This window comes from Candoia aspera, chromosome 6 (genome assembly GCF_035149785.1).
Source record: "Candoia aspera isolate rCanAsp1 chromosome 6, rCanAsp1.hap2, whole genome shotgun sequence".
Classification (NCBI taxonomy): domain Eukaryota; kingdom Metazoa; phylum Chordata; class Lepidosauria; order Squamata; family Boidae; genus Candoia; species Candoia aspera.
In genome coordinates this window covers 14793446-14817858 of record NC_086158.1, presented here as the reverse complement: position 1 = coordinate 14817858, position 24413 = coordinate 14793446, and the positions used below count along the sequence as shown (strand labels likewise).

The 24413-nt window shown below is 40.1% G+C and overlaps 1 protein-coding gene across 1 annotated transcript in view; it reads left to right on the top strand.

Moving 5' to 3' along the window:
* Positions 1 to 24413, top strand: part of FNDC3B (fibronectin type III domain containing 3B) — a 273381-nt gene that overhangs the window by 200178 nt on the left and 48790 nt on the right. The window contains exons 10-20 of the mRNA XM_063306442.1: positions 1333 to 1471; positions 3662 to 3715; positions 7287 to 7411; positions 8186 to 8360; positions 12165 to 12251; positions 14605 to 14743; positions 15461 to 15532; positions 16337 to 16455; positions 19846 to 19951; positions 20164 to 20339; positions 20942 to 21055. Coding sequence (XP_063162512.1) covers positions 1333 to 1471; positions 3662 to 3715; positions 7287 to 7411; positions 8186 to 8360; positions 12165 to 12251; positions 14605 to 14743; positions 15461 to 15532; positions 16337 to 16455; positions 19846 to 19951; positions 20164 to 20339; positions 20942 to 21055 — 1306 coding nt within the window. The remainder of the gene's footprint in view (positions 1 to 1332; positions 1472 to 3661; positions 3716 to 7286; positions 7412 to 8185; positions 8361 to 12164; positions 12252 to 14604; positions 14744 to 15460; positions 15533 to 16336; positions 16456 to 19845; positions 19952 to 20163; positions 20340 to 20941; positions 21056 to 24413) is intronic.

Genomic DNA, 24413 nt, shown 5'->3' with positions numbered 1-24413 from the left:
TTACCATCATTAAGTGAGGACTTCCTGTTTATATGTTGTACATTGGGAACTGAATTCTGTGTTGAAAAAAACTCCTATTCCCATTGCTTTAACATTTGTAGAATTTGGGCTTGACCAGGTAGGATCAGAGAGCAGCATGGGGGAGAAGAATTACAAAGCTAAATTGTGAAGACAGGGAAGTTCTGAATTGGATTTTCTTAAGGATGGGTATTTTGTTGTTCTAGCTTTGGGAGAAGTGTTTTGTTTGTTTTCATTTTTTTTCTAAGCATGTTAAGCCTATATTAGGGCTTAGCTACCGTTTTTAAGTAGTTCCTAATTTAAAATAGCAAGGAACCGTGTCTCATATTGGGGGGGGGGCACAATAATTGTTCAAAGAATTACAAATGATGCTCCCTCAGCAGGGGAGGTAGGAAGGATTGTTAAATACATGGGTAATAATATTAACATTAATAATTAAATGCACCTAATTTATTCAGTGCTTTTGCATGCAGTAATCACTTAGATTCACATAATTATGCTTATATCGTGTTCTTCCATGAGCTTTCCAATGGTCTGTCATCCAGATAAATTTGCCATCACTTAGCTTCTGTGAGTGCTGCACTTGGTATTGCAGGTCAGCCCTCTGTAGCCTTCTGCCCTTCAAGGGCGTTGGGACTGTGGGAAATTCTGGAAATTACAGTCCTAACAAATTTGGAGGGCACAAAATTGAGACAACCTGTATAGAACATTCAGTTGTGAGATTCAGAAACATTCACCTAGAAAGGAATACGTCAGAAAAATGCTACAGAGTTTGACAAAAAGAGTGGGGCTCCCCTCCGACTTCTAATGCAGGGCACTTCTATATGGGGTCTTTGATCTGAATCAGGCCTTCACCCACGTGATCCTATTCTGTGGTCTGTGTTTGGGAGCTGAACCAGTTTATTTTCAGCTCAGCTGCACTCTGTTAGAGAGGGCAGTTAAAATTAATCTTTCCTCAAAAATGTTGCAGCTCTGTAGAGCTTGAGGCTGGGCTATTTCCCTGTTTGCAAGAACTCTTGTTTCACCCTTTCGAGTAGATTATTTATTTCACTCTTGCATGGAGTAGGATTCTTCATGCTCCAGAACATACAGCTGATCAGGGCAGAGTAAGGTTGTAATTAAATTAGAACTGGAAGTTGCCATTAGGTCATCAAGTACAACCTCTGGTGTCCTAAATGACCTGTGCTCTTTATTCTAAGCAAATTAAGGTGAGTATTTTCAAACTACTTTTGATGGCTTGGGTAATGGTGTGAAACTCACACAGCTAAATCAATAATAACAAGCATAATTCTTAAACTTTGTTCTATTTTTCAGGATACATGCTATGTACAATTCAGTGAAAGGATCTTGCTCAGAACCAGTCAGCTTCATCACTCGTAGCTGTGCTCCAGAATGCCCTTTCCCACCCAAACCTTCACACAGGACCAAAAATTCCTTGACTTTGCAATGGAAGGTAAATCCTCTGAAGAAAATTTGTGTGAAGGCAGTCTTCTCCCATTGGAACTCTCCATATTTCCATTCTCGTCTCCTTAACCTCAGGCACCTAGGTAGATGAAATTGATGATTGGAGGTGTATATCTCCGGCATATCTTGAAGGTGCCAAGGTGGGAAAACCTGTCTGGCTTGTCTCTGCATGTAAACATATGTTATGTCTGTGTATTTAAAAAAATATCAGTGAACTATTCCTCAGAGGATCCAAACAAGGCAATTTGAAAGAATGAAGGACTTTTCCATTGGAAGCCAGCATCCTAACCTTCTAGCTATCAGGAAAACTCTGAGACTTGCTAATTATTATTCTTTATTACATTGTTACACCGTCCAACTCCCAGTTACTCTGGGCGATTAACAAAGAAAACAATAAATGATTGATTGATTCTGTGCTATCAAGTCATTTTTGACTCCTACCAACCACATAGATTTTCTCCATGACAATAAAACAATACAATAATAAAAAACAGGGAACAAAGGATGACAAAAAGCAGGCAACAAGAAGCAAACCCATACTACCCAGAATGGGGCTTTAATGACCCTTGTCAAATTTATTTATACCCTCAACTTATTATCTCAACTTTTCTGGATGTTAATAGCTAGAGGAAGGTGGCAAGAAAGATGTTGAAGAAGAAAACTCAGGATAAGTTCTTCTACTGAATTATAGGCTTCCTTTCAAGGCAAAGAAAATTGTCAATAGTTGAGTGTGGAGAAAAGGTCTAGTTTTCCACCTATATACAACCCTTGCTTTCAAGTCTTTTTTTTAAAGAACTTTATTATTTTTCAAAGTATAGTTGAAAGACAGAATATAGAAATGCTAGAGTACAGAGCTAAATAAAAAAGAAAAACGATAAAAGTGTAAAACAGAGAGAGAGTAGAAACAGAAAGTGACTTCTGACTTTCTCCAGTACAGATATGAATACATTTACAAATATAATCTCTTACAATTATTTAAACCTTAATAACATTATTTCTATCAGATCAAACCATTTAATCATTAAAACCCAAAATCAAAACTTCATTTTTTTCTGACACAAGCAAGTAATCTAAAAGTGGTTGCCAAGTGGACAGAAATCCAAAAATAGTATTTTCCTTTATCAATGCTGTCAACTTGGCCATTTGGGCCAGCTCCATCAATTCAATAATCCTGTCCTCCACTGTAGGTATTTGTGAATCTTTCCATCTCTGTGTGTATAAAAGTCTTGCTGCTGTGATCATATATAAAAGCAAAGTCCCATGTTTCTTGAATTGCTTCTCCATCAAACCTAAGAGAAACAGTTCTGGGTTTTTTTGTAAATCCACTTTAAGAATCTTTTGAATATTAACACATATTTGATCCCAAAGTTCTTTAGCCTTTTCACAAGTCCACCAAAGATGATAAAAAGTTCCTTCACCAAGAGAACATTTCCAACAAACATTTGTTATTCCCTTATACCTTGCTTTCAAGTCTTAAGGGAATTTTCAGCCTCTTTTAGTTAGGATCTGGCTAAATTATTTCATACAACTTTTTTGGAATCTTTTTAAAGGGCTGTTGTCAGCCTTAACCTTGAGTGATCTTAACAGCCGATTCTCAAAATACTGAGATAATCTCTATACAATACCACCTTTTTTGTTTAGAAAAACCATGTTGCGTTTCCCATTTTTGGGCTAATATTAACCATAAAAACATACAGTACATCTTCAAATAAAGGGAGTGATATGGACAAAATTTGTTCAACTTGTACAAGTTAGTTTATTCATTTGTGAAATTTATATCCCACCTTTCCTACAGGTGCTCAGGGTGATGTAGATTAAGGTCTCTTTTCCAAATAAACTTCCGTGTTAATGACCACGCCACACCAGCTCCTTTAAAATTTGTTGTCCTATTCTCTCACCTTGTACTTTAGCATCCAGCATGTAACTGCTGTGACTGAAGACACAGGCTATAAACTCATTTCATAGGAGGCAGAAATTCTTACACGCATGATTTTAAAAAAGAGCATACTGCCAGCCATGAAGATGTCAGTGAGACTCATAATGAGCCTGTTTTCCCTTTCCTGGTACTGCCATCTATCTAAGCTTCCTGTTGTGGAATTTTCTGATTGTCTCTTTTGGGGGGGGGGGTAACATTCATTCCCTGACCTTCTCCAACCTTCTGCTATGTTTATTTACATAGGCCCCAGCTGACAATGGTTCAAGAATCACCAGCTACCTTTTAGAGTGGGATGAGGTAAGTGCTAATTATTTACTTTTTAAAAAAGCTTTCTGGTTTACCTTAAATAACTTCTACATACTTTCCAAATTAGGGGAATGAGATTGTCCCATTGGTTTGTTTATTCATTATTTGAAAGTCATGAGCATTTCTGAATATTCTGAATATTTTTATGAATACTGCCCTCCCAAATTTGTCTCTTTCAAGAGTCTTAACAACCATAATTCCAAGCCATTATCTGGGGAACATTGTATTGTAGTTTACTGAATTCAAGTAATATTATTAATTTGGGGGAGGGAAGTCCTTTCTTTTCAGCCCCTTTGCCTTGTTATAAAACAGATAACTGACTTCTGTAAATCAGTTTTTCAAAAACAGTCTCATACGTACTACATTTCTGTGGAAGTCAAATGCCTCTAAATTACAGTTTGTTTAGAAATTCTCATTCCAGAATCTAAATTTCAAGTATGGAATATACATTTCACCTCACTTCCTTAATACTTTGTAGGAAGACCATCAGCTATTTGGGTTCAAATAAATATAATAGAAGAAGCGTCCTAAATTAAATCTTTGCATATTAGATAATTATTAAAGGCAGGGAAGCCAAGTTCACTGCATGGTGGTCAATGATTTCATTGATACTTAGATTTCATCCTAGTTTAATAAGCCAAGATAGGACAGCCTGTTTGCAGTTGGTGTACGCCTCATTTCAGTGAGCAAAAGGCAGTTTACTTTCATTTCTTGTTATGTCCAAACCCAGATGTAATTTCTTTAATGTTGACTTAATGTAATGGCTCGTTCAGAAAGCATTAACTAAATTTTCTAAATTTAGATCTAAAGGAACTGTCATAATTAGGAAAAACAAAATAAAAATCTAATAGATAAGTGAACCTAGTTTCTCATCCTTTTGGAAAGGAGCTGGTCTGACTCCACAAAGAAGAAATGAATATTTCTTTTGTGTGGAAAGGAAGGGAGGAAAAGGATTGATTGATTGATTGATTGATTGATTGATCGATTGATTGATTGATTTGATTTGATTTGATTTGATTTGATTTGATTTGATTTGATTTATATGGCTGCCTATCCTGTGGAACACAACTCTGGCAGCTGCAACAATGACAAAATCACAAACAATAAAAACAGTAAAAGAAAAAGAAAAACAAGAAAAACCAGGCGCCTGATCCATCATCTACAAGAGTATACCAGAATTTTAAAGATAAATATGAGAAATTTCTGATGACATTTTTGTTGAAAGAAAAAAATAGTTTGGGGAGGAAGGAAAGTTTTTAATTTATTAATTGCAGTTAATTTTATCTTGCATCCAGATTACAAATCCTTTCCCCCATGCTTTCTCCGCTCTTTCTCCCTCCTTTCTCTCTGATAGTTTAGATGGAGAAATAGCTCTGATTGTGAGTCAATGGGTGTGCTTAAATGTTTTTGCAACCCACCACCTTTCCACTCACATTTCCACTCAGCTCTTTCCAAATTCCAGATATTTATTTATTTGTTTATCAAATTTCTTCACTGCCCATGTCCTAACAGTGAGACACACGCTGAGACGAGGAGTAGTTCTCTAGTGTTTATTACTGCTACATAAACAGAATCCTAACAAACTGAAGAAGCGTGGGAAAAACCCAGACAGATAAACCCCAAAGGCTAAGGCGGGCCTGATCTGTGTCTCTCTGAATGGCTGCTTAATTCCTCAGTACTATGCATGCGCTTTACAGCCTGGATGGGAGCCCCCTGCTCGCCATCCTTACTCATGACAGCCCATCTCATATAGTGATGACTCTGGGCAGTCGCTATACGGGCGGTCGATATATCTTGGGCACACAATTACAGGTAATCTTGCACAGGAAATATATCCAGGTAAAGTTTGTGTGTGTAAATGTAAGAGGCAGGTGAATCAATTACTCCATTTCATAAGTGGATGCTTTCATTTATATAAGCCCCCCAGCTCTGCTCTTCTCCAGCAGTGTCAGAGCACAACTGATACATTTTCATATAGTAAACAGGCTTGTTCCAGGGCTGCTGACCTTAAGACAATAATAAGTATTGTGAAGTTTAGGAACACAGGAGAGAGGATTTGCCTGAGCTTTGTAAATTAGCATTAGTGTTACTTCCCCTCTGTAGAAAAGAGGAGGTGACCCCCCTGTAAAAGCATTCTATTTATATGTGACGTGAAATTGGAAAGAAGAATTTGAGAAATAGCCTGGGATTCAAAGAAGTCAGTAAGCCATATGGACCTCTTGCCTTAGGTTCTTGCCTAAAACTGCAGCTAACTTGAGAACGCAAAGGTTTCCAAGCAATTAATGCCTACTTTAATTAGAAATGTCAGCCAGCCTCTGACATCATTGCCAGAGGAATATGAAATATGATACCTTGTGAAACAATTGAAATAACACCAACTTGAATTTAGCTGGGGAAATATGAAATGTCAAATTTGGTAGCAAATTTCTAGGCGTATGTGAAGGATAATCTTAGAATCTGAACAATCTGAACAGCAGCATCCAAAAGTTATATTTCTAAAGTTGCTTTTGCATATCACATGCTAGCCTGTTGTTGGAATGTGTTCTAGGTCTCTTGAATGTGACAGTAGTCCTCCTATTTGTCAAGAGCAAGAGGTCATAAGAGATTTATTGCAGGAAAAACATTTCCCTTTAAGCCCTATTGTTTTGTGGTTGCTGAAAATCTTGCAATCTGGGACAAAACCATTAGGCGAATAAAATCTGACCACAAGTATTTCTTTAATGTTTCCTAGAAGAACTAATTGCAAAAATACTGAGAGAGAGAGAATAGAAAAATGGAGTAAAGGAATACCAAAACAATGTCTGGTTTCCCTTCCCCCCCCCCCCCCAAGATTCTTATCCTTCAGTGACCCTAGTTCCCACATGCATGTTCATCAGTTGAGGTAACAGTAACATCCAGTGAGTTTGTGCCTGGGGAATGGACTCTCACCACTGTAATTCTAATGGTGTCCTACATTCTCTAACATAATGCTTTTTACAATTTTGGGCTTTCATAATAGGTGTCACCCAAAGGCCATTTTAGGTCCAGATCTGGCCAAAGCTGAGTCAATGAGGCTATCACATCTGCTTATGCTTCAGAGGAAAGACAGTTTTGCAGCATTTCCTCTTGAGTTGCAGTTTCCCGTTGGTGGGATTTTTCATTGATCCTGGTTCCTGGGATTTTTTTCACTTTCCTTTTGAAGCCAAGATGCCATTGTGCCTCCCCCATTCTTTAGGGACAATTGGGGGAATGGCTTGGCCACACCCCCTCACAGTGATTGGTTCTTTTCCCTTGTGGTAATTTTTCCATGACCCCATTGGGCAGCTGGATGGACCATTTTGTTCTCCATCATCCTCACCTGTCTCACTCCTGGAGAGTAGCAGTGAAAATCCATTTGTTGTGGTTAGAAAGGCAAGATTATTAGCTGAGTGGAAATGTCCAGGAAGTGTGCATCTTACTTTGAAGATGAGTAAGTCATGAACTTTTTAAGTCCAGCCAGAAGAAAATGCACTTTGCTTCCAAAAGAGGCAACTAAAAAAATATGCTTTATAATTGGTATATATTTCACACCTTCGTCTTTCAGGGGAAAAGGAGTAATGTTTTCAGAGAATGTTATTTTGGGAGCCAAAAACATTACAAGGTGACAAAGCTGTGTCCTGCTGTGGGTTATACATTCCGATTAGCAGCTCAGAACGAAATAGGCATAAGGTAAGTCCTTATGCCTGATTGATATCATGGCCCTGCCATCAGTCAGGCTGTTTCTAAAAGCCAAACTCAGTTAAGAAAGAAAAGCTTTGCTGGAGAAGACAAAAGGTTAATTTATTCCAGCATCCTGTTTCTCACAGAGGCCAACCAGATGCCGTTCAGTTTTGTGTCAGGGGAGGGATTTTCCATTTCAGAGAGACTTTGGACTAGCTTGCTTAGAACAGAACTGCAAATGAATACACTTTGAAGCCTAATATGGAGGAGCATCAAATAGGCATAAACAAAGATTATAAAGAGGAACAGAACCCAGTTCGGCTTCCAGGAAGGCATTTAAGCAAGACAGATAGAAAGGCGGTCAAAAATATCCAGATCTTGTATCTAATATGATTCAGGACATTCATCTAGAAATCACTAATGATCAAGAAATTGGAAAATGTCTATGTTTTGGATCTGTGACCTCTAGGATACAAAGTAAAATCATCCCATGCTGAATTGAAGGATTCTAGAACTTGTCCATGTTGTCTTTAATCTGTTAAGTATAGCTGAGAATCAACAGTGTCAGCTCAGCCTAACTGTGGAGAAGCTTCCATTTTGAAACACAACCAAGTTCTTCCTTTTTTACTTAAAATTTAGAATATACGTAACACGTGTCTAGTAAACAAAAAAAAGGCAATTAAGAAAATAGAACCACTGCATTCCACAGTGTGTAATTCCAAACTTTTACTAAAAACTATCCTTTCTCTCTTCCCCACCCCACCACCCCCCCTGGCTCCACAGTGGCTTTAGCCAAGAAGTTGTATGCTATACTTCAGGAAATATCCCTCAGATCCCTTCAGCACCAAGGCTTGTCCGTGCTGGAGTAACGTGGATCACACTGCAATGGAATAAAGCAGAAGGTTGCACACCCGAAGAAGTGATTACATACACCTTGGAGATTCAGGAAGAAGATAACGTAAGTTTTGAAATAACAGATGCAATCCCAAATAATCTGGTGGCCAAATAATCTGGTGGCATTGATTATAAAGAGTTCACCCAGCTCTTCTCCCGTTTTTGTCCCTTAGAAAGGAGACATTGGATTGGAAGTTTATTTCACTTTCTCTTGTTTCCATCTTTGGAGAGGCTAAACCTAGTTTTTTTAGGTTGTTAGCAAAAGGTCTCCCACCATTTCTATATTCCCATGTTGGGATAAAGGAGTGCAGTGCTAACATCTCCAGTACAAATTGGTCAGTCATTTCTTTGGAGAGGGATAGGCTGCTTATAAATTCAAGGCACAAGATTGTTCATTGATATCTTCCTAATGTTAATTGCACTCTCATTCACCAACTGTAGATTTCTTGTATTTATTTATTTATTTATTAATCAAATTTAACACCATCCATCTCCCAAAAGGGACTCTGGGCGGTTTACAATAAAACATAAATAAAAATATAAAACTATAAAGCACTATAATACATAATACAATAAATATCATGAAAAGCTCGATGGCTGAAAGTTCTTTATGATTTGCAGGCAGAGCTGGGTCCTTCTAAGAAAGTAACCATCCCCAAGAATGGCTACTCTCTCTCCCACCCCAGGCATAATTACAGAACCAGGTCTTTAGCTGTTTCCTAAATTCCAGGAGGGAGGGAGCCAATCTCACCTCCAGGAGAAGGATATTCCAAAGGGCAGGGGCTATTGCAGAGAAGGCCTGCCTCCTGGACCCCACCAGATGGAATTCTCTTGCAGACGGGGTCCGTAGCATGCCCTCTCTGCACGACCGGGGGGACGGGTTGATGTGATGGAGAGGAGATGGTCTCTTCGGTAACCTGGACTCGTGCCACGTAGGGCTTTAAAGGTGATAACCAACACCTCAAATTGGACCCGGAAGCATACTGGCAACCAATGCAGCTCGCAGAGCAAAGGAGTGACGTGTGCTGATCTTGGGAAACCCAAGATCGCCCGCACAGCTGCATTTTGCACCAGCTGTAGCTTCCGGATACTCTTCAAGGGTAGCCCCATGTAGAGCGCATTGCAGTAGTCTATATGGGAGATAACCAGGGTATGAGTGACCGTTCGAAGGGCCTCTTGCTCCAGGAAGGGGCGTAACTGGCGCACAACACGAAGTTGCACAAAGGCCCTCCTAGCCATGGCTGCCACCTGCTCTTCGAGCAGGAGCCGTGAGTCCTGGAGGACCCCCAAGTTACACACCGGGTCTGTCTGGGGCAGTGCAACCCCATCCAGAAATAAATATGACAATTTCCAAGAAATCGAGGAGCCATTAATCCACAGCCACTCCGTCTTCCCCGGGTTCAGCCGCAACCTGTTGTCCCCCATCCAGGCCCCCACAGCCCCCAGGCACTTGGAAAGGGTGGCCACAGCATCACTTACTTCACCCGGGATAGAGATGTATAATTGGGTATCATCTGCAAATTGATGATACCTCACCCCGTAGTGACGGATGATCTCACCCAGTGGTTTCATGTAGATGTTAAAAAGGAGCGGAGAGAGTACCGAACCCTGCGGCACCCCACAAAGGAGGGGCCGTGGGCCAGATCTCTCGCTCCCTATCAACATTGTATAGCCCAGTAGGCCCATCCACACCCATCCCTCAACAGGTGTGAGGGAACCTCAAGCTTTGCAAAAGTGCAAAATAAAAAGCTTTTGGAAAACTTTGAAGTTGGGGACTCAAACAGTCCACTGATGAATGAGCATACTCAGAAGCCACGAAATAGCACCTGGCTATGGATAGGGAGAAATAAGATGGGGAAAATGGAATGGTGTGGGGGGGGGAGTTTTTGAAGGAAGTCTGACTAGCTGGAATCTAAAGAGAAAGTTTTCCACACTACAATATTTGTTGTAGAAGCCAGTGTAATACCCATCTAGATAAACTCCCCTGTGGTTTCTTTGGTTCAAATATACATGAGGTTGAGGTCCAAACAGAATTCCCTTTCTGACTGGTAGAGATTTAACTGGAAAGACACGTCCCAATATCACTAAGGACATTTCGTGACATTTGTATAGCTATTTTAGGAAACCTTTGAAAATCTGTTGCAAGCAGAGATTTACCTTAATAAAGTTCTCTGCGAACCAGAATACCCAATATCGGAGTCTAAGCTCTAGCCATCAAATGTGCCAGACTTAAATGCAAGGGTCCAGCCTTTCTATGAAACTTTTACAATACCCCACCTTTTGCTTTGCCATCATAGAAATGTAACATTAGGGTGAGGCCAGAATAATTCTGTCCCATGCCCTAACTCCATAAATGCATCTTAGCCAATAGAAAACTTTTCTAAACCAATAGAAGAGTTTATTTATCTATCTATTTATTTGTCATATTTCTTTACTCCCCAACTCATATTATAACGACTCTGAGCAGTTTACAGACAGCTAATATCTGTAGCTCAGGGTTGAACTGTGGAGTCCTTGGTGCTCTCTGGCTAGGCAATGAAATGTCTGCAAGCAAACAACCAAGCTCAGAGAACACCAGGATTCCACACTTTTCTAAACACTCTCAGCTGGCCTCAGTTTCCACCAGACCTTGCAGTGTGCCAACAGAGATTTTAAATTTCCCAATATTTTCTTGTGTGGGCCTCCAATGCTCTTTGTTCTTACTGAGTTTGCACAATGTCCCTGTATAACACAGATACACCCAAGAGAATGTAATGTCATCTCCTTAGCTCCCTTTGAGAAAGCCAGGGGGTCCTTCTGGTTTTTCCCTTGGACTGCAGTCCCATCCTAACAGCTTATTGCAATAAGTGAGTCATAGAAGTTCTTAAATATCTGAAAGGCATTTTAAATATCTGATGGAGTGTATAAAGAGTGCCTGATCTGTCCATTTCAAGGCAGCTCCTATGAGGCATCTTTTCTTGGCAGCTTTTCCGATTGCACACAAAGGGAAGCTGCTGCACCCTCCAAGGACTTGGTTTTATATACATTGCTGGCATTTTGCCCCAACATTTATTCCTGCACTGGGGAGCAGTGCCATAATTCAGTGTCATCTCCGTACATGCTAGCACAACAGCTCAGGCTGTTGATCCATAAATACAGAATATTCCATAGCTATTATTTTGCTCCCTCCCTAAAATGTTCCACCTTGCTTTATTGCTTTGGCAAAGCTCCCGATTTTTATCAGCACATACTTGGTGGACAGGTGGGGTGTTATTAAAAGAACATTCTTCAACATGAGCAGCAGAATATGACAGGTTTGCAGTTTTTCTTTTTGACACAAGAGGGAGCCACTGTATTTACCAAAGTAAAAGCATATAAGGGCCCTTGAATACTGTTGTTGTGACAGCAGGAATGCAATGGGGATTTAAATTCAATTTTTGTTTATTGAATGGTAGTGATTTAGGGCAAAAGCAGCCCAGATGCTTCTAGGTAAGAATAGTATACGGTAATTGTCAGGCTTTCATTTAGAGTTCTCAACCTTAAAATTTCAATCATTCAGGATATTTCCTCTTTTAAAAAAAATACAGTAAAGTACCACACTATGATTTGGCAACAGATGACTAAAGTTCTTGGCCCATAACTAAAGTCATGTAGGCTAAGTTCTGAGGCCAAAGACAAGTAATCCAGAACATAGCAACATTCTCTGCAAAATTCAGAGGGAGAGAACTTTAATTTGGAAATAATGGCAAATTCCACAATAGAAGAACAAACTTTTCATGCCTAAGTGGGAGTGGTATATTATTGCTTGGTGCATAATACCATGGGTGAGATTCCTTATTTTGTTTTTGCTTGCTGTTACTCTAAACTGGTAACCTAATTTGCCCCTTAGGGTAATGCATTTCATCCAAAGTACACTGGAGAAGACCAAACCTGTACTGTGAAGAATCTTAAAAGAAGCACACAATACAAATTCAGAGTAAGTCTTTCTCTTTCTCTTTCTCTTTCATTGTCCTGTCTAGCTCAAGAGCTTACACTACCATATCATACACATTTATTACTGGAAAGATGTTATTGGTAAAAGAAAACATCTGCATAGAGGCGTGCAGATGTTTTGACTTTGAACTGCTTCAAATCTGAACTGCCCCGTTTCACATTCAAAACAGCCTACTCTGACCATTCAGGGTGTGTTTTAAAAACATTCTGCAAATGATGAAGACTGTTCACTGCAAAGGTGAAACAATGGCTTGAAGCTTGAGTGGAGCAGTCCACATCTGAAATGGTTTGAGCTAGAAACATGTCCAGCCTTCAAAAATCTTAATAATAATTTATTGAAAAAACATGTCCTGTTTCTCTTGAGAGAATTTTTAATTGCGTCATAAACAAACATATTGGGGAGGGCGTGGCATTTTGGTATCAGATTTTCAAAATCTAACAAAAATGGTGTAAATATTGTGGTTTGCATTTGTTAGTTAATGATAGAATTTCAGCTGTCTTAAACAAAAGCTAGAGAACAAAGTCCTTGCAAGTATTACTTCATCTAACTCAGCAACAGTTGAGTTGTTGACACAAAAGGCACAAGAAGATAAAAATGTATTAATCAAGGGCACTTTTGCTCATTTTTTCAGTTTGTTTGACAATAACACTGCTGTTACATCTCATACCACATGTTTTCAATGTTCAGTTTAAATTTTATATGCAATTTTAATAAGATGCCACAAGGTGGCATCCTGATTTTTTTTTCCTGAAGTGCTGAATTTGTACTTGCAAAAATTCTTAAATTACTCTGAAATATATTCCCATTTTTCCACAATCAAATAAATAGATCGTGTATAAGAACTCAATTAGTGCCTTTCAAGGTCAGGTTTTATATAATTGCTTTAGGAAGAAATATTAAAGTCCAGAAATATGCTTGGAATGGAAAATACATACCATGCTGATGACTTGTCAGGTGGGATGCAGTTTCAAACAACAGAGCTGAACTGAACTGAGGGCCATGTCTTAATTTTCAATCTTGGTGAGGGAATTTGGCAACCTTTATATTGCTTCAGCTTGGTTCATCATTTCAGCAGACATATACTGTATCTATGAATAGTTTATTGGAACAAATATTGTGGGTATATTAGGTTGGAAAGAAATTTATTTAGGTAAATCTCTTTATTGTTTACTTCCATTTATGTGTTTGTAATCAGTCAGTCATTTTATTTCTGTCATTGACCAGCAGAATAAATCTTTGAAAAAAGTCACATTTAACTCGCTTACTATTGATGTGACTTATACAGCATGGAAATTGACAAGAATAAAACAAGCTATAAAATCATATAACAATACAAGTAAAATTGTATTAAGAATTTTTGGCATAAAAATTGATATAGTAAGGCCTTAGGCAATTTCAACAAGGCAATTAAATGATTATTTAAAATAATAGAATAGTAAAATTAATAGTAAAGTATAGAACCATTATAATGCTAAAGTCCATGGAAAAAATTGCAATTAATATTATATCTAGAGAAAATGCAGTGATGTAGTGTATAAGGAAGAATAATATGTAAGAAGTTTATGGTTTCAAAACTAAAAGACTCCAATTATAGTGACTGTTTATCTATATCAAAATGATTCTGGCAACTAATAATGAAAATAAGACAGAAGTTAGAATCAATTGACAGCAAGGACATAATACATTGTTACAAACTATTGAATAAATGGTCAGCTGCATCTGAAATGTTTCTAAACCAGAAATATCTAGGAGGTGCTTGAATTATGGTGTATTGTACAAATTATGAAGCAGTATTTTTCATAGTGCATGTGTATTTTTTTGTTTCATTGAAGATGACAATAAGAAAAAAAAAGTTTAACAAAGTTATGCCTCTCTCATACTGCTTTTAGTTTTCAAAGCAAAACTATCTGACTTTAGCATTAAATACAAATATACATACTTAACATAATTTCATATATGTAAGACTGGTAGGAGTTACAAATCATTCAAAACAGACTCCATTTGCTGTATATCAAACAAATGAGTGAAGGTAGCCCTTTTAGACTCTTCATCTGGCTGAATAGGACACATGTATCCAGGTTATCGTTTGCTTCTTGTTGCAAAATCCATTCCATAGCTATGTTTTTACCTAAGCATTTTTTTTAGTTCTCAAGTGATTCAGTTGTGGATTATTTCAGATGCAATCTGGCAAATACAGTTTGTACAACATAACACAGTAGATAGATGTATTGTATAATGCTATTGGGTAGACATTTGCAGAGCACTTTGGCAGATAAAGGTACTGTGCAACAGAATTTGCAGACAGACTCACAAAAAATCGATTTTTTGATTCCAGCTGATTGTCTCCAACATAGAAGGGAAAAGTAGTCCTAGTGATGTCATGGTCTGTACAACAAGCCCAGACAGGCCAGGGCCTCCCTCAAGACCCATTGTTAAAGGGCCGGTAACATCTCATGGCTTCAGTATGAAATGGGGTAAGAGTACTCCTCTGTATTTTAAAAGCACAAGAAGAACTGATTTAACATGCATGACATTGCTGTGGAGGTGGCTGGTGCCATTTTGTTGTAATGTAATGCACCCTTGCCAACCATACATGTAGTGTGTGACTGCACAGAATCAACTTCGGGGCCTGGCTCTCTGAACTGATGCTGAAAAGAAAATGGTTCACTTGCATCACCCAGCTGTTGATACTTCTGAATGTACCATAAGCAGTGATGAAACAACATAACAAAAGGGTGTTGCTCCAGAAATAGAATTCAGCAAGTCATGGCAAAATAAGCAAGTGACAAGGAACATTTAAAAGAAAGAAATTTTGTTATCTGGGCCAGCAAGTAAGAATTTATTCATTTAAGCAAATGCAGATGTATTCATTTTAAAAAGACTGACATCCACTTCCTGTGGATTTCATTTGGCAAATCAGAGGGAAATAAAACCAGAGAAGCAGAGGAAAGAGGAAAGGCCTACTATGTTTTTGGTCTGCTGAGAAAGCTACAGAGTTGGAGCTCTTATATTTACAAACTTTTAGCAGCCCTAACACTCGTCAAGCAGGGACACAGACTAACAACCATATTGGCAGTAATCTTTTGCTGACTAAAAGATAGATTCTGCATCTAATCACCCCTGAAAAGAATGGTTCCCCATTTTTGTAACTGGCTTATTATTTCTTCTCCAATCTTTTTTTTTTCTAACAGAGCCTCCTCAGGACAATGGCGGTTCAGAAATCCTAAATTATCTGTTAGAAGTTTCAGAAGGAAGCTCTGAAGGTAAATTTGATTCATAGTCTGGTTACTTATAATTATGCATGTTCATAAGAAAACATAACTGCATATGATCAGGTAAGAAAAGTGCCTCTACTCTCAAAAATGTTTGCATCAAGTAGCTGGAAATTTCTTAGCTGAATTTATTTGATTGTAATGATTCTTCACTGTCCCCAAGGCTTTTGATTCTGGATTCATTTATCATTAAATAAAAATGGAAATCAGTAGCCTCTGTCATAAACAAATTTTTAAAAGTTAATATTACTTTCTGAGCTGTAATATTTAATTGTAGTTGCAGATTGAATCATATAGTACTAATAGGATTCCAGGCAAATCTAGCCTTGTTTTTTAAAAAATTGCCATATACTTGTTTGAAAAGTTTTGTTTATTTAGGTTGGCATCTAACTTTGCTTTGCAAAATAGTAACTATTATTGCCAATGATAAGGAGTTATTTTCAAAATACAATGCATTTTTATTCAGCTAAAGCTTTTTCTTTGTATTTTTTAAAATTTTTTGTCAACTTTCATAATTAACTGGAAATTTGGTCTCACCAAAACCAGAACGGTGCCTTTTTTAGCCAATATGAATCTAGCAAACCATCAAGCAAAGCCCTACCTCTCTAATCCAGCTTTCAACTGATGAAAGGACCTGACTGATAGAAAGGACCTGACTGAAAGGACCATAGGCCATTTCTTCCCATAAAGAGGCGATTGCCATAAATCACTGCAAAGCCAGGGACTTAATGAAATCTAAATAGGATCTTAACAGTTGTTTATCACTTGCCTGAGTGAGTCCAATTAACCTTTCAGCAAATCAATGGGAAGTTGCGTATAGAGGGCCTGCTACAGAATGTACGTGTGCATACTTGAAACCAGGCACTTTGTACAAGCTCCGGGCATGCTGTATTAGCACTGGTGGACACAGTCAGGTAAGAGCTAGCTGAACAGCAAAAGGTACCTTTTGCTTTCTCTCCATCCTGTCATATTTTCCAACCTTTTTGGAACTGGTTTAGTGGTGGTGGTGTTTTGGCTAAGTACATGTTCTTAGTCAGGAATATGTCAGATATGCACTTTGTATATTTTTATTTAAGGTTTTGAATGTAATTTGCATATTATCACACCACAAGTGGTTATACAGATTGTGAAGGATTCGATTATTTTCAACTGCTATTTATGCTTGTTATGTTACAGGTAGTCCTCGCTTAATGACAGTAATTGGACTGGTGTTCCCATCACTAAGTGACACGATCATAAAGCACAATGTCATGTGGCTGCGTTGCTTAGCGGTGGGAATTCCAACAATTCCCAGTTACCATTATTAAGCGAATTACCATGGATCGTTAAGTGAGAACCTCACTTGACTGTGACTTCTGACATCCTGCCAGCTTCCCCATTGACTTTGCTTGTGGGAAGCCAGCAGGGAAGGTCGGAAATCACAATCATGTAACCGTGGGATGCTGCGATGGGTTGGAAATGCAGGGCAGTTGCCAAGTGCCCGGATTGCGATCACATGACCACAGAGGCACTGTGATGGCTGGAATTTCGAGGACCAGTCATAAGTACCCTTTGTTCAGTGCCGTCATAAGTTTGAACAGTTGCTGAATGAGTTGTCCTTAACCAAGGACCACCCGTATTTATGTTTTTAATCATTGGTTCTGTTTTTATTCTGTTTTAATTCTTAGCCACCCAGAGACATGTATACGAGATGGGCAGCCATATAAATTTATCAAATAAATGCCCTTTTAAAAAAATGCTCAAATTCTCATCTACATGCTCATTTCAATAGTTTGTCTCACGCAGTTTTTGCTGCAACAGGCCACAGCGTACAGCTGACCTTGGTTGTTCTCAAAAAGCTAAGCCAAGTCAGACCTGGTTAATACTTGAACAGATGACTGTCAGATAATCTCAGAGCTGTAAACTGGGAAGTTGAAAACGATTCTGGAAGAAGGCAATGGTTGTGGCCAAGAAAGCCCCATAAATATGTGCACAAGTTACTAGGAATTGAGTCCAACTTGAAGGAGATTTTACTTTGTACTCTTTACTGTGTACTCTTACACAGTTCTTGCCTTGCTTCATTAAATATCTCACTGAGATATTTAATGAAGCCTCAAATTCATTTCACTCCTCTTGTTCTGTCTCTGCTTTGGCCTGCCATTTTCCATCATCTAGCAGTGATGCTAACCTCATTGTAAAGACACTTGAGATAACCTTTGAAGGGCTTTGAATGAAAATTTTGGTTGGAAGACCAAGAATGGTATTGTCTTGTGCTTGTATGGGCTTGTATGGGCTTGGAATCTGAACTTCCATCAGGATTAAAATAATTAGCTGCTCAGTGCTTGCACAGGGGACCTTTCACTATCCTGTGTCAGGCTGTGAGACTACGCTGAAGCTGCCATAACCTAAAGATGAAGCAGGCACGTAAGCAGAGAGGACAAAAGCTCTTGTTTAAAAGGTCCCGGGGTCGGGGGTAGACAAGGAAGCAAGTTGTAAGGAAATGGAAATGTCACCTGAGTGACAAAGGAAATTGGGCCTGAGCAAATGGGCCTGAGCAAACGGAAACCCCCACCCCAATCCCATCAACAAAGCAAGGACTTTAGGGGATAAAAGGGGTCCCAGAGCCTGCCCACTCCTTGAGTCGTTTTTGGATCCAGACATGGTGGCTTCTGTCCCTCTGGCTAGTGCCTGGCAGCCTAGTTGGAAGGATGTGGGTAAGTGTGGATGAATGTGTGTGTGCGCACGTGTGAGAAAGCAAATATATCTTGCAACCAGTCAAGTTTGCTGTTACTTTAAATTCACTGGGTCTCCATGTATTCCAAAGAACTTGTGCCTGGGTGTTCAGTTGGAAGTTATTTGTGTGTGTCCCTAATTATTTCCCAGCTGTTGACCAGGGCTGTGTGTCTTGTCTGCTCAAGCTGCACCTATCTGGAAAACCCAGGTAGAAAGGCAGAGGGGCTGATGAGATCTGAGTGCCTCAACAGGCTGCAAAAGTGTGAGTGAGTGACCATAAGCCAAACCTGGGAGCAGCTTGTGTGTAACATGGCCATCGATCTGTGTAACTCAGTGTTGTCTGTTGATTGGCAGGAACTGAATTTTTGATTTTCTAAGAATGAATAAATGAATGAGCAGGCAAGCAAGCAGGCAAGCTGGTCTTCCCAACTTTCCTAGTACCTCAGACATGTGTTGGGACTCCAACTCTCAACACATTGGTTAGGTAGAAGTAATGGGAAATGCAATCCCATCATACCTGGAGGGTATTTTGAGGGGTGAAGAACTCTTCTGCCACTGAGATATTTCACCGTATTTCGTAAGGCAAATTGAGCATGGCCACTGTTAGCTAGAGAGATTGAGACACATTTTCCTGGTTTGGGATGATTCTAAGAGTTGACAGTGTTACAAATGTTGACAGTGCAGACAGTCCCACTGCCACTATCTTACATTGTTAACTGCAGAGCAACTTTAGTGAGTATCTCCCTGCTTGGTCTGTAATGGGCCATCATAAGGAAGAAATGATTAAGGCTATATAAAGAGATAAAGGTTATTTTAGTAGTAATTCGGTATTAATAACAGAAGGTTCCTCTTAAAAACATTGTTATACATTCAAGACTGGGCTTGTGATGTAATTTGTCACTTGAAGTTCACTAATAAATTTCAGACTGAGTTTGTCCTGCCTTAACTTCTGACCTATTATTTATTTATTTATTTACAGTTCAAATTTCGTCACCACCCATCTCACACGAAGCAACTCTGGGTGGTGATGAAAACCTATATCAAAACCTATGCATTGTATGTTCTCTTAATAAAAATGTGGTACACACTTGGTAGTAAGATTGGGTGAACAGTCAGCCACTTTGGCTTCCTGAAGTACTGTGAATTTCCCGAAGCATATTTTATTTCTTATGTGCATTTTTATTTTTCCACCCTTTCTGTGCTTCCTCCTTTATATCAAGCTAGGCTGAGAAGAGAAAGAGAAGAGAAAAACTCAACATTTTCCAAATCAGCCAAAACATGTGGCTGAACACATGGATGCTGGCCTCCTGGTGTTACAATGTCAAGGTCAAGGGTCTTACTCCATGTAGAAGGCAATTGTGTAGAGGCTATATTCACATGACATACTGAACTACAAGCTATCCAACCCCATTTTAGCATAGTGAATGGTGCAAATTTGTCTTTTGCTCGCTTAGGATACAGGGAAACCCAGAAAATTGGATTAATTGGGCAAAGCAATGTCAAATTAACCATGGGTCGAGTTTGTAATGTGACTATAGCTGAAGTGAATAGTTAAATAAGTTTATATCTTATATATTTTTGTCTTTTTCTAGTGTTCTGAAAGTTTACTTGTTCGTACACTAAGCATTGCTCCAGACCAGTGTCAACCACCCAGAGTGCTTGGGAAACCAAAGCATAAAGAAGTACAACTGCAGTGGGGTGAGTTATGAGGACTTGAAATCCATTTCTTTGCTTCAAAATTTATCTATGAAAGTGTCCAATATTACAGTCCCTTCACTTACTATGATTAGGTATCTTGCAGACTCCTACAGGAAAGCAGGTAGTTAAGAGAAGCTTATTTTTGATGTCTGGCAAAGTAATAGTACCATCTTCACTGTAATTATATTAATTGTCTCAACATCTCTTTCCAGATGCTCCCCCTGTATCAGAAAGTAGCAGTCATATCTCAGCATACAGTGTAGAAATGACTGGGCCTGAGGGTGTGGTTTCGGAGGTGTATCATGGTCCAGATCTGGAATGTACTGTCAGCAACCTTCTGCCTGGAACAACATACCAGTTCAGAGTGAGGGCTTTGAATGATGGAGGGGTAAGGAAGCTGGTTTCCAAGGTTGTGTATAAAAGCTACATAATGTTTGCAGTTGTTCCTTGCAAACCCTTCTCCTAAAAATGTTTGCCTTCCCAATCTTACATAATAGGCAACTGATTAATTTGCCTGCACGTGGGGGCTGTCATAAATGCTGGTAAGCACCCTATCCGTGGAGGAACAAATTCTCCAGGAACTCTTCAATTTGGGGGATATCCATTGTGAAAGGAATGGAACATCTTTGGTTAATGGAAACATAGCCCTGTTACTAGATCTAGAAGTACAAGAGGGGAGATTTGTGTGTCTGAAATTGTAGAATTACAATATTGTGTGTTAGGAAAATGTTTGGAAATAGACTACATTCACTACTCTATCTGGCTTTTTTTGGGCAGGGGGTCTGCAATGGGCATTTTTCCCAACCCAGAATTGATTAAATATACAGTATATTTTATTTATTTATAATACATAGATTCCTACAGATTTCCTAATCGATAGACTGTAATTCATAGTCCATCTGAAGAACATCAAGTTGGGGAAGAACATATTATACTGTAATGTCCTAAATCACTCTACTGTATGCAATGTATTTCCTATTTCTCTTTTAGTACGGAACTTATTCTGAAGCTACAAAAGTCACCACAGTTGCTGGGCCACCAGGGCAGTGTAGAGCACCTTGCCTTACCTTCCTTTCAGATTCAAGTGTACTTGTGAGCTGGGAGGTAAGAGAAAATGGTTCTTTGGAGTTCTGTCAACCTTCCATTTAAATTAACTAAGATCAGGGCTCCCTACAGAGAAAGAATGAATGTGTGAAATCACTATGTTAAATCATCCATTGTACTTATTGCAATGATCAATTCCCATAATTTGAACGTTCTGCACATTAAGAAAAGATGTAATTTTTATCCTTTATTTAATTAAACAGAACAGACAGAAAAAATGGGAAAGGAAAAAAAGCTGTGTGTGTGTGTATGTACACACATATACATACTGGATATAGATACAGATACTGGCTGTAGACATAGATACTGGCTATAGATACTGGCTATAGATATAGATACTGTCTATAGATATAGATACTGTATATATACACACAAATGGAGTGTTACCCAAAGGTTGCAATAAGGGATGACCGTTTTTTATTATAGTAATCCCTGCAGGCCTTTGGCCCACTGAGTAATTGGGGTCATATATTTATCTTCACAATTTTGGAGAACAAGTCTTTTAGCAATAAGAATGTTGTGGAGAATATGGGGCTAATCTAATCTCGGGGGGAATGATGTTCCAAAGGGTGTGTGCCACAGCACAAAAGGCTCTCCTTCTAGGCCCCGTCAGCCAACACTCCCTAGCCAACACTACCCAGAGCACACCCTTCCTGCCAGATTGGGTAGGATGGGTAGAAACAACTGGGGAGAGAGCCCCATAAGAAACTGGTTCCTGAACTATGAAGGGCTTTAAAAGTGACAACCACTACCTTGAATTGCACCTGGAAGCACACCGGAAGCCAGTGCAGATCATGGAGCAGTGGTGTCACATGTGCCAAGTAACTGGCACCAGTAACTGCCCGCGCCACTGCATTTTGCACCAGTTGAAGCTTCTGAATACTCTTCGAGGGCAGCCCCTTGTAAAGCGCATTGCAGTAGTCCAATATGGAGGTCGTGAGGGCATGAGTGACCGTGTCATGGCCCTCTGGTCCAGGGGCAGGCATAACTGGCACACAGCCCTAAGCTGTGCAAAGGCCCTCCTAGCCATGGCTGCCACCTGCTCTTTGAGCAGGAGCTGCGAGTCCAGGAGGACCCTCAGGTTGTATACTAGGTCTGTCTGGGGCAGTGCCATCCCATCCAGGACCAAAGATGAAAGGTCCCTAGAACCAAGAGGTCCAAAAACCCAGAGCCACTCAGTCTTGCTTGGGTTGAGCTGAAGCCTGTTGTGCCACATCCAGGCCCCAGAGCCTCCAGGCACTGAGACAGAACCTCCACGACATCACTCAGGTAGCCTGGGGTGGAGATACAAAGCATACTGATGATACCGCACCCCAAGCTGTCAAATGACCTCATCCGGTGGCTTCATGTAAATGTTAAACAGGAGGGGAGAGAGTACTGAGCCACGTGGCACCAAACAAAGAGGGTGCCACTAACTGGATCTCTCACCACCCATCAACACTGACTGGAACTGACCCCAGAGGAAGGAGGAGAACCAGCCCAACACTGTGCCGCCTACCCCCAACTCCTGGAGCCAGTCCAGAAGGGTACCATGATCAATGGTTTTGAAAGCTGCTGAGAGGTCAATAAGGGCAAGGATGGATGCACCACCCCCATCCTGCTCCCACCAGAGGTCATCCAAGAGCGTGATCAATGCCGTCTCAGTCCCGTGCCCAGGCCTGAACCCTGACTGAAAGGGGTCCAGATAATCCGCTTCTTCCAGAGTCCTCTGAAGCTGCAGCACAACCACCTTCTCTACAACCTTCCCTAAAAAGGTTGGAGAGTGGACAAAAATAGTCCAGAATGGTGGGGTCTACAGATGACCCCTTGAGGGGGGGGTGAACCACCAGCTTCTTAAGAGACGGCAGAACTACCCCCTCCCTCAAACAGGAGTTGACCACCACCAGAACCCAACCATGCATCTCTTCCTGGGAAGCCAGCCAGGAGGGACGTGGATCTAACACAGCGGTAGCTACACTAACAGCCCTAAGGCCCTGTCCGCTTCCTCAGGCCCAACAGGATCAAACTCTCCCCAGATAACCAAGCTAGATCTAGCCCCAGTAACCTCCACAGGACCTGCATTGAGGCCAAAATCCAACTTAGAGCAGATCTGATTTACTTTGTTCATCAGATGCCTAGCTTACTCTTCACAGCAACCCTGTAGGTGAATCTCATAACCACTCCCACCTAGGAGGGACCGGGTCACCCTAAACCAGGTCACTGGATGGCTATCTGCATATGCAATAAGGGCGGAGAAATACTGACATCCTTGCTGCCACGAAGTAGGCCCTAATAGTGGCTCTAACTCATGTTCAATCGGATTCGGTCTTCATGCTCTAGGTGTCTCTTCTCCCATTTCATTTCCCTTAGCTTCTCCGCATACCAAGTTCCAGGATCACCAGGGGAGATCCTCCAGAGGAGATGCTACTCTGGTGTGATCTGGTCCAAAGCCCCTGCGGCTCTCTCATTCTAGGCGGCCACCAGGGCTTCAGTTGGATTGTGCAGCAGACACTCTGGAAAAACCCCCATAGGGTCCATTAGTCACCTGGGGCAGACTGATCTAAAAGGTCCGGCCTCCTTGTGTTGGGGGATGGCACCAGAGAACTGTAGGGTAACTAGAGAGTGGTCTGACCATGACAGGGAAGAAACTGAAGCCTCCCCAAAACCAGATCACCTTGCCACTGCTCCGGCAGAAAAACCAGGTCAGGTGTATGGTATTCATGTTGCTGAGAACATGAGCAGGAAGGTGCTGCTGTTCTCACACCTGTTTGTGGGCTTCCCAAAGTCATTCAGTGTACCACTGTGAGAAGAGAATCCTGGTCTTTGGGTCTGAATTAGGAAGATTTTTCTTGTATTCCTGTGAAATGTCAGCCATTGTTTTTTTTTTCAGGTGTTTAGTAAATAAACATTAAGTATTTGAATGTCAGTGCCTAAAGTGGCAGCATTTGCTTAAAAGAAGTTCAGTCTGCCAAAATGCATCTCAGTTCTAACATTCACTTCAACTTAGCAGAAAATTGCGGGTAGATAATTGTGAGCATTCCCCATTTGTGAAGGCATATGGCCAATGGCATGGAAGCTTTTCAGAAGATGGGAAACAACACCTAGGGCTGGTTGATGAGATTCCATTTGTCAGTGCAGAAAGTTGCTGCGTTTTGAGGAGAATTATAAAAAGTACCATTTTGAAAGGTTGAAATAAATTGGTGTCAGTTTTTTAATTATGATAATCCATACTCAGTAGCATTTTCTGTTCATGTGGCTTGCATTAGATCATACTTCTGGAAGTTTAATGTTTATCTGTAGATTTCAGGAGGAAAGCTTTGTCCACAAATAGCCACAGACAGTTTTCTAATCCATCATTTGAGACACTTTACATTAAATA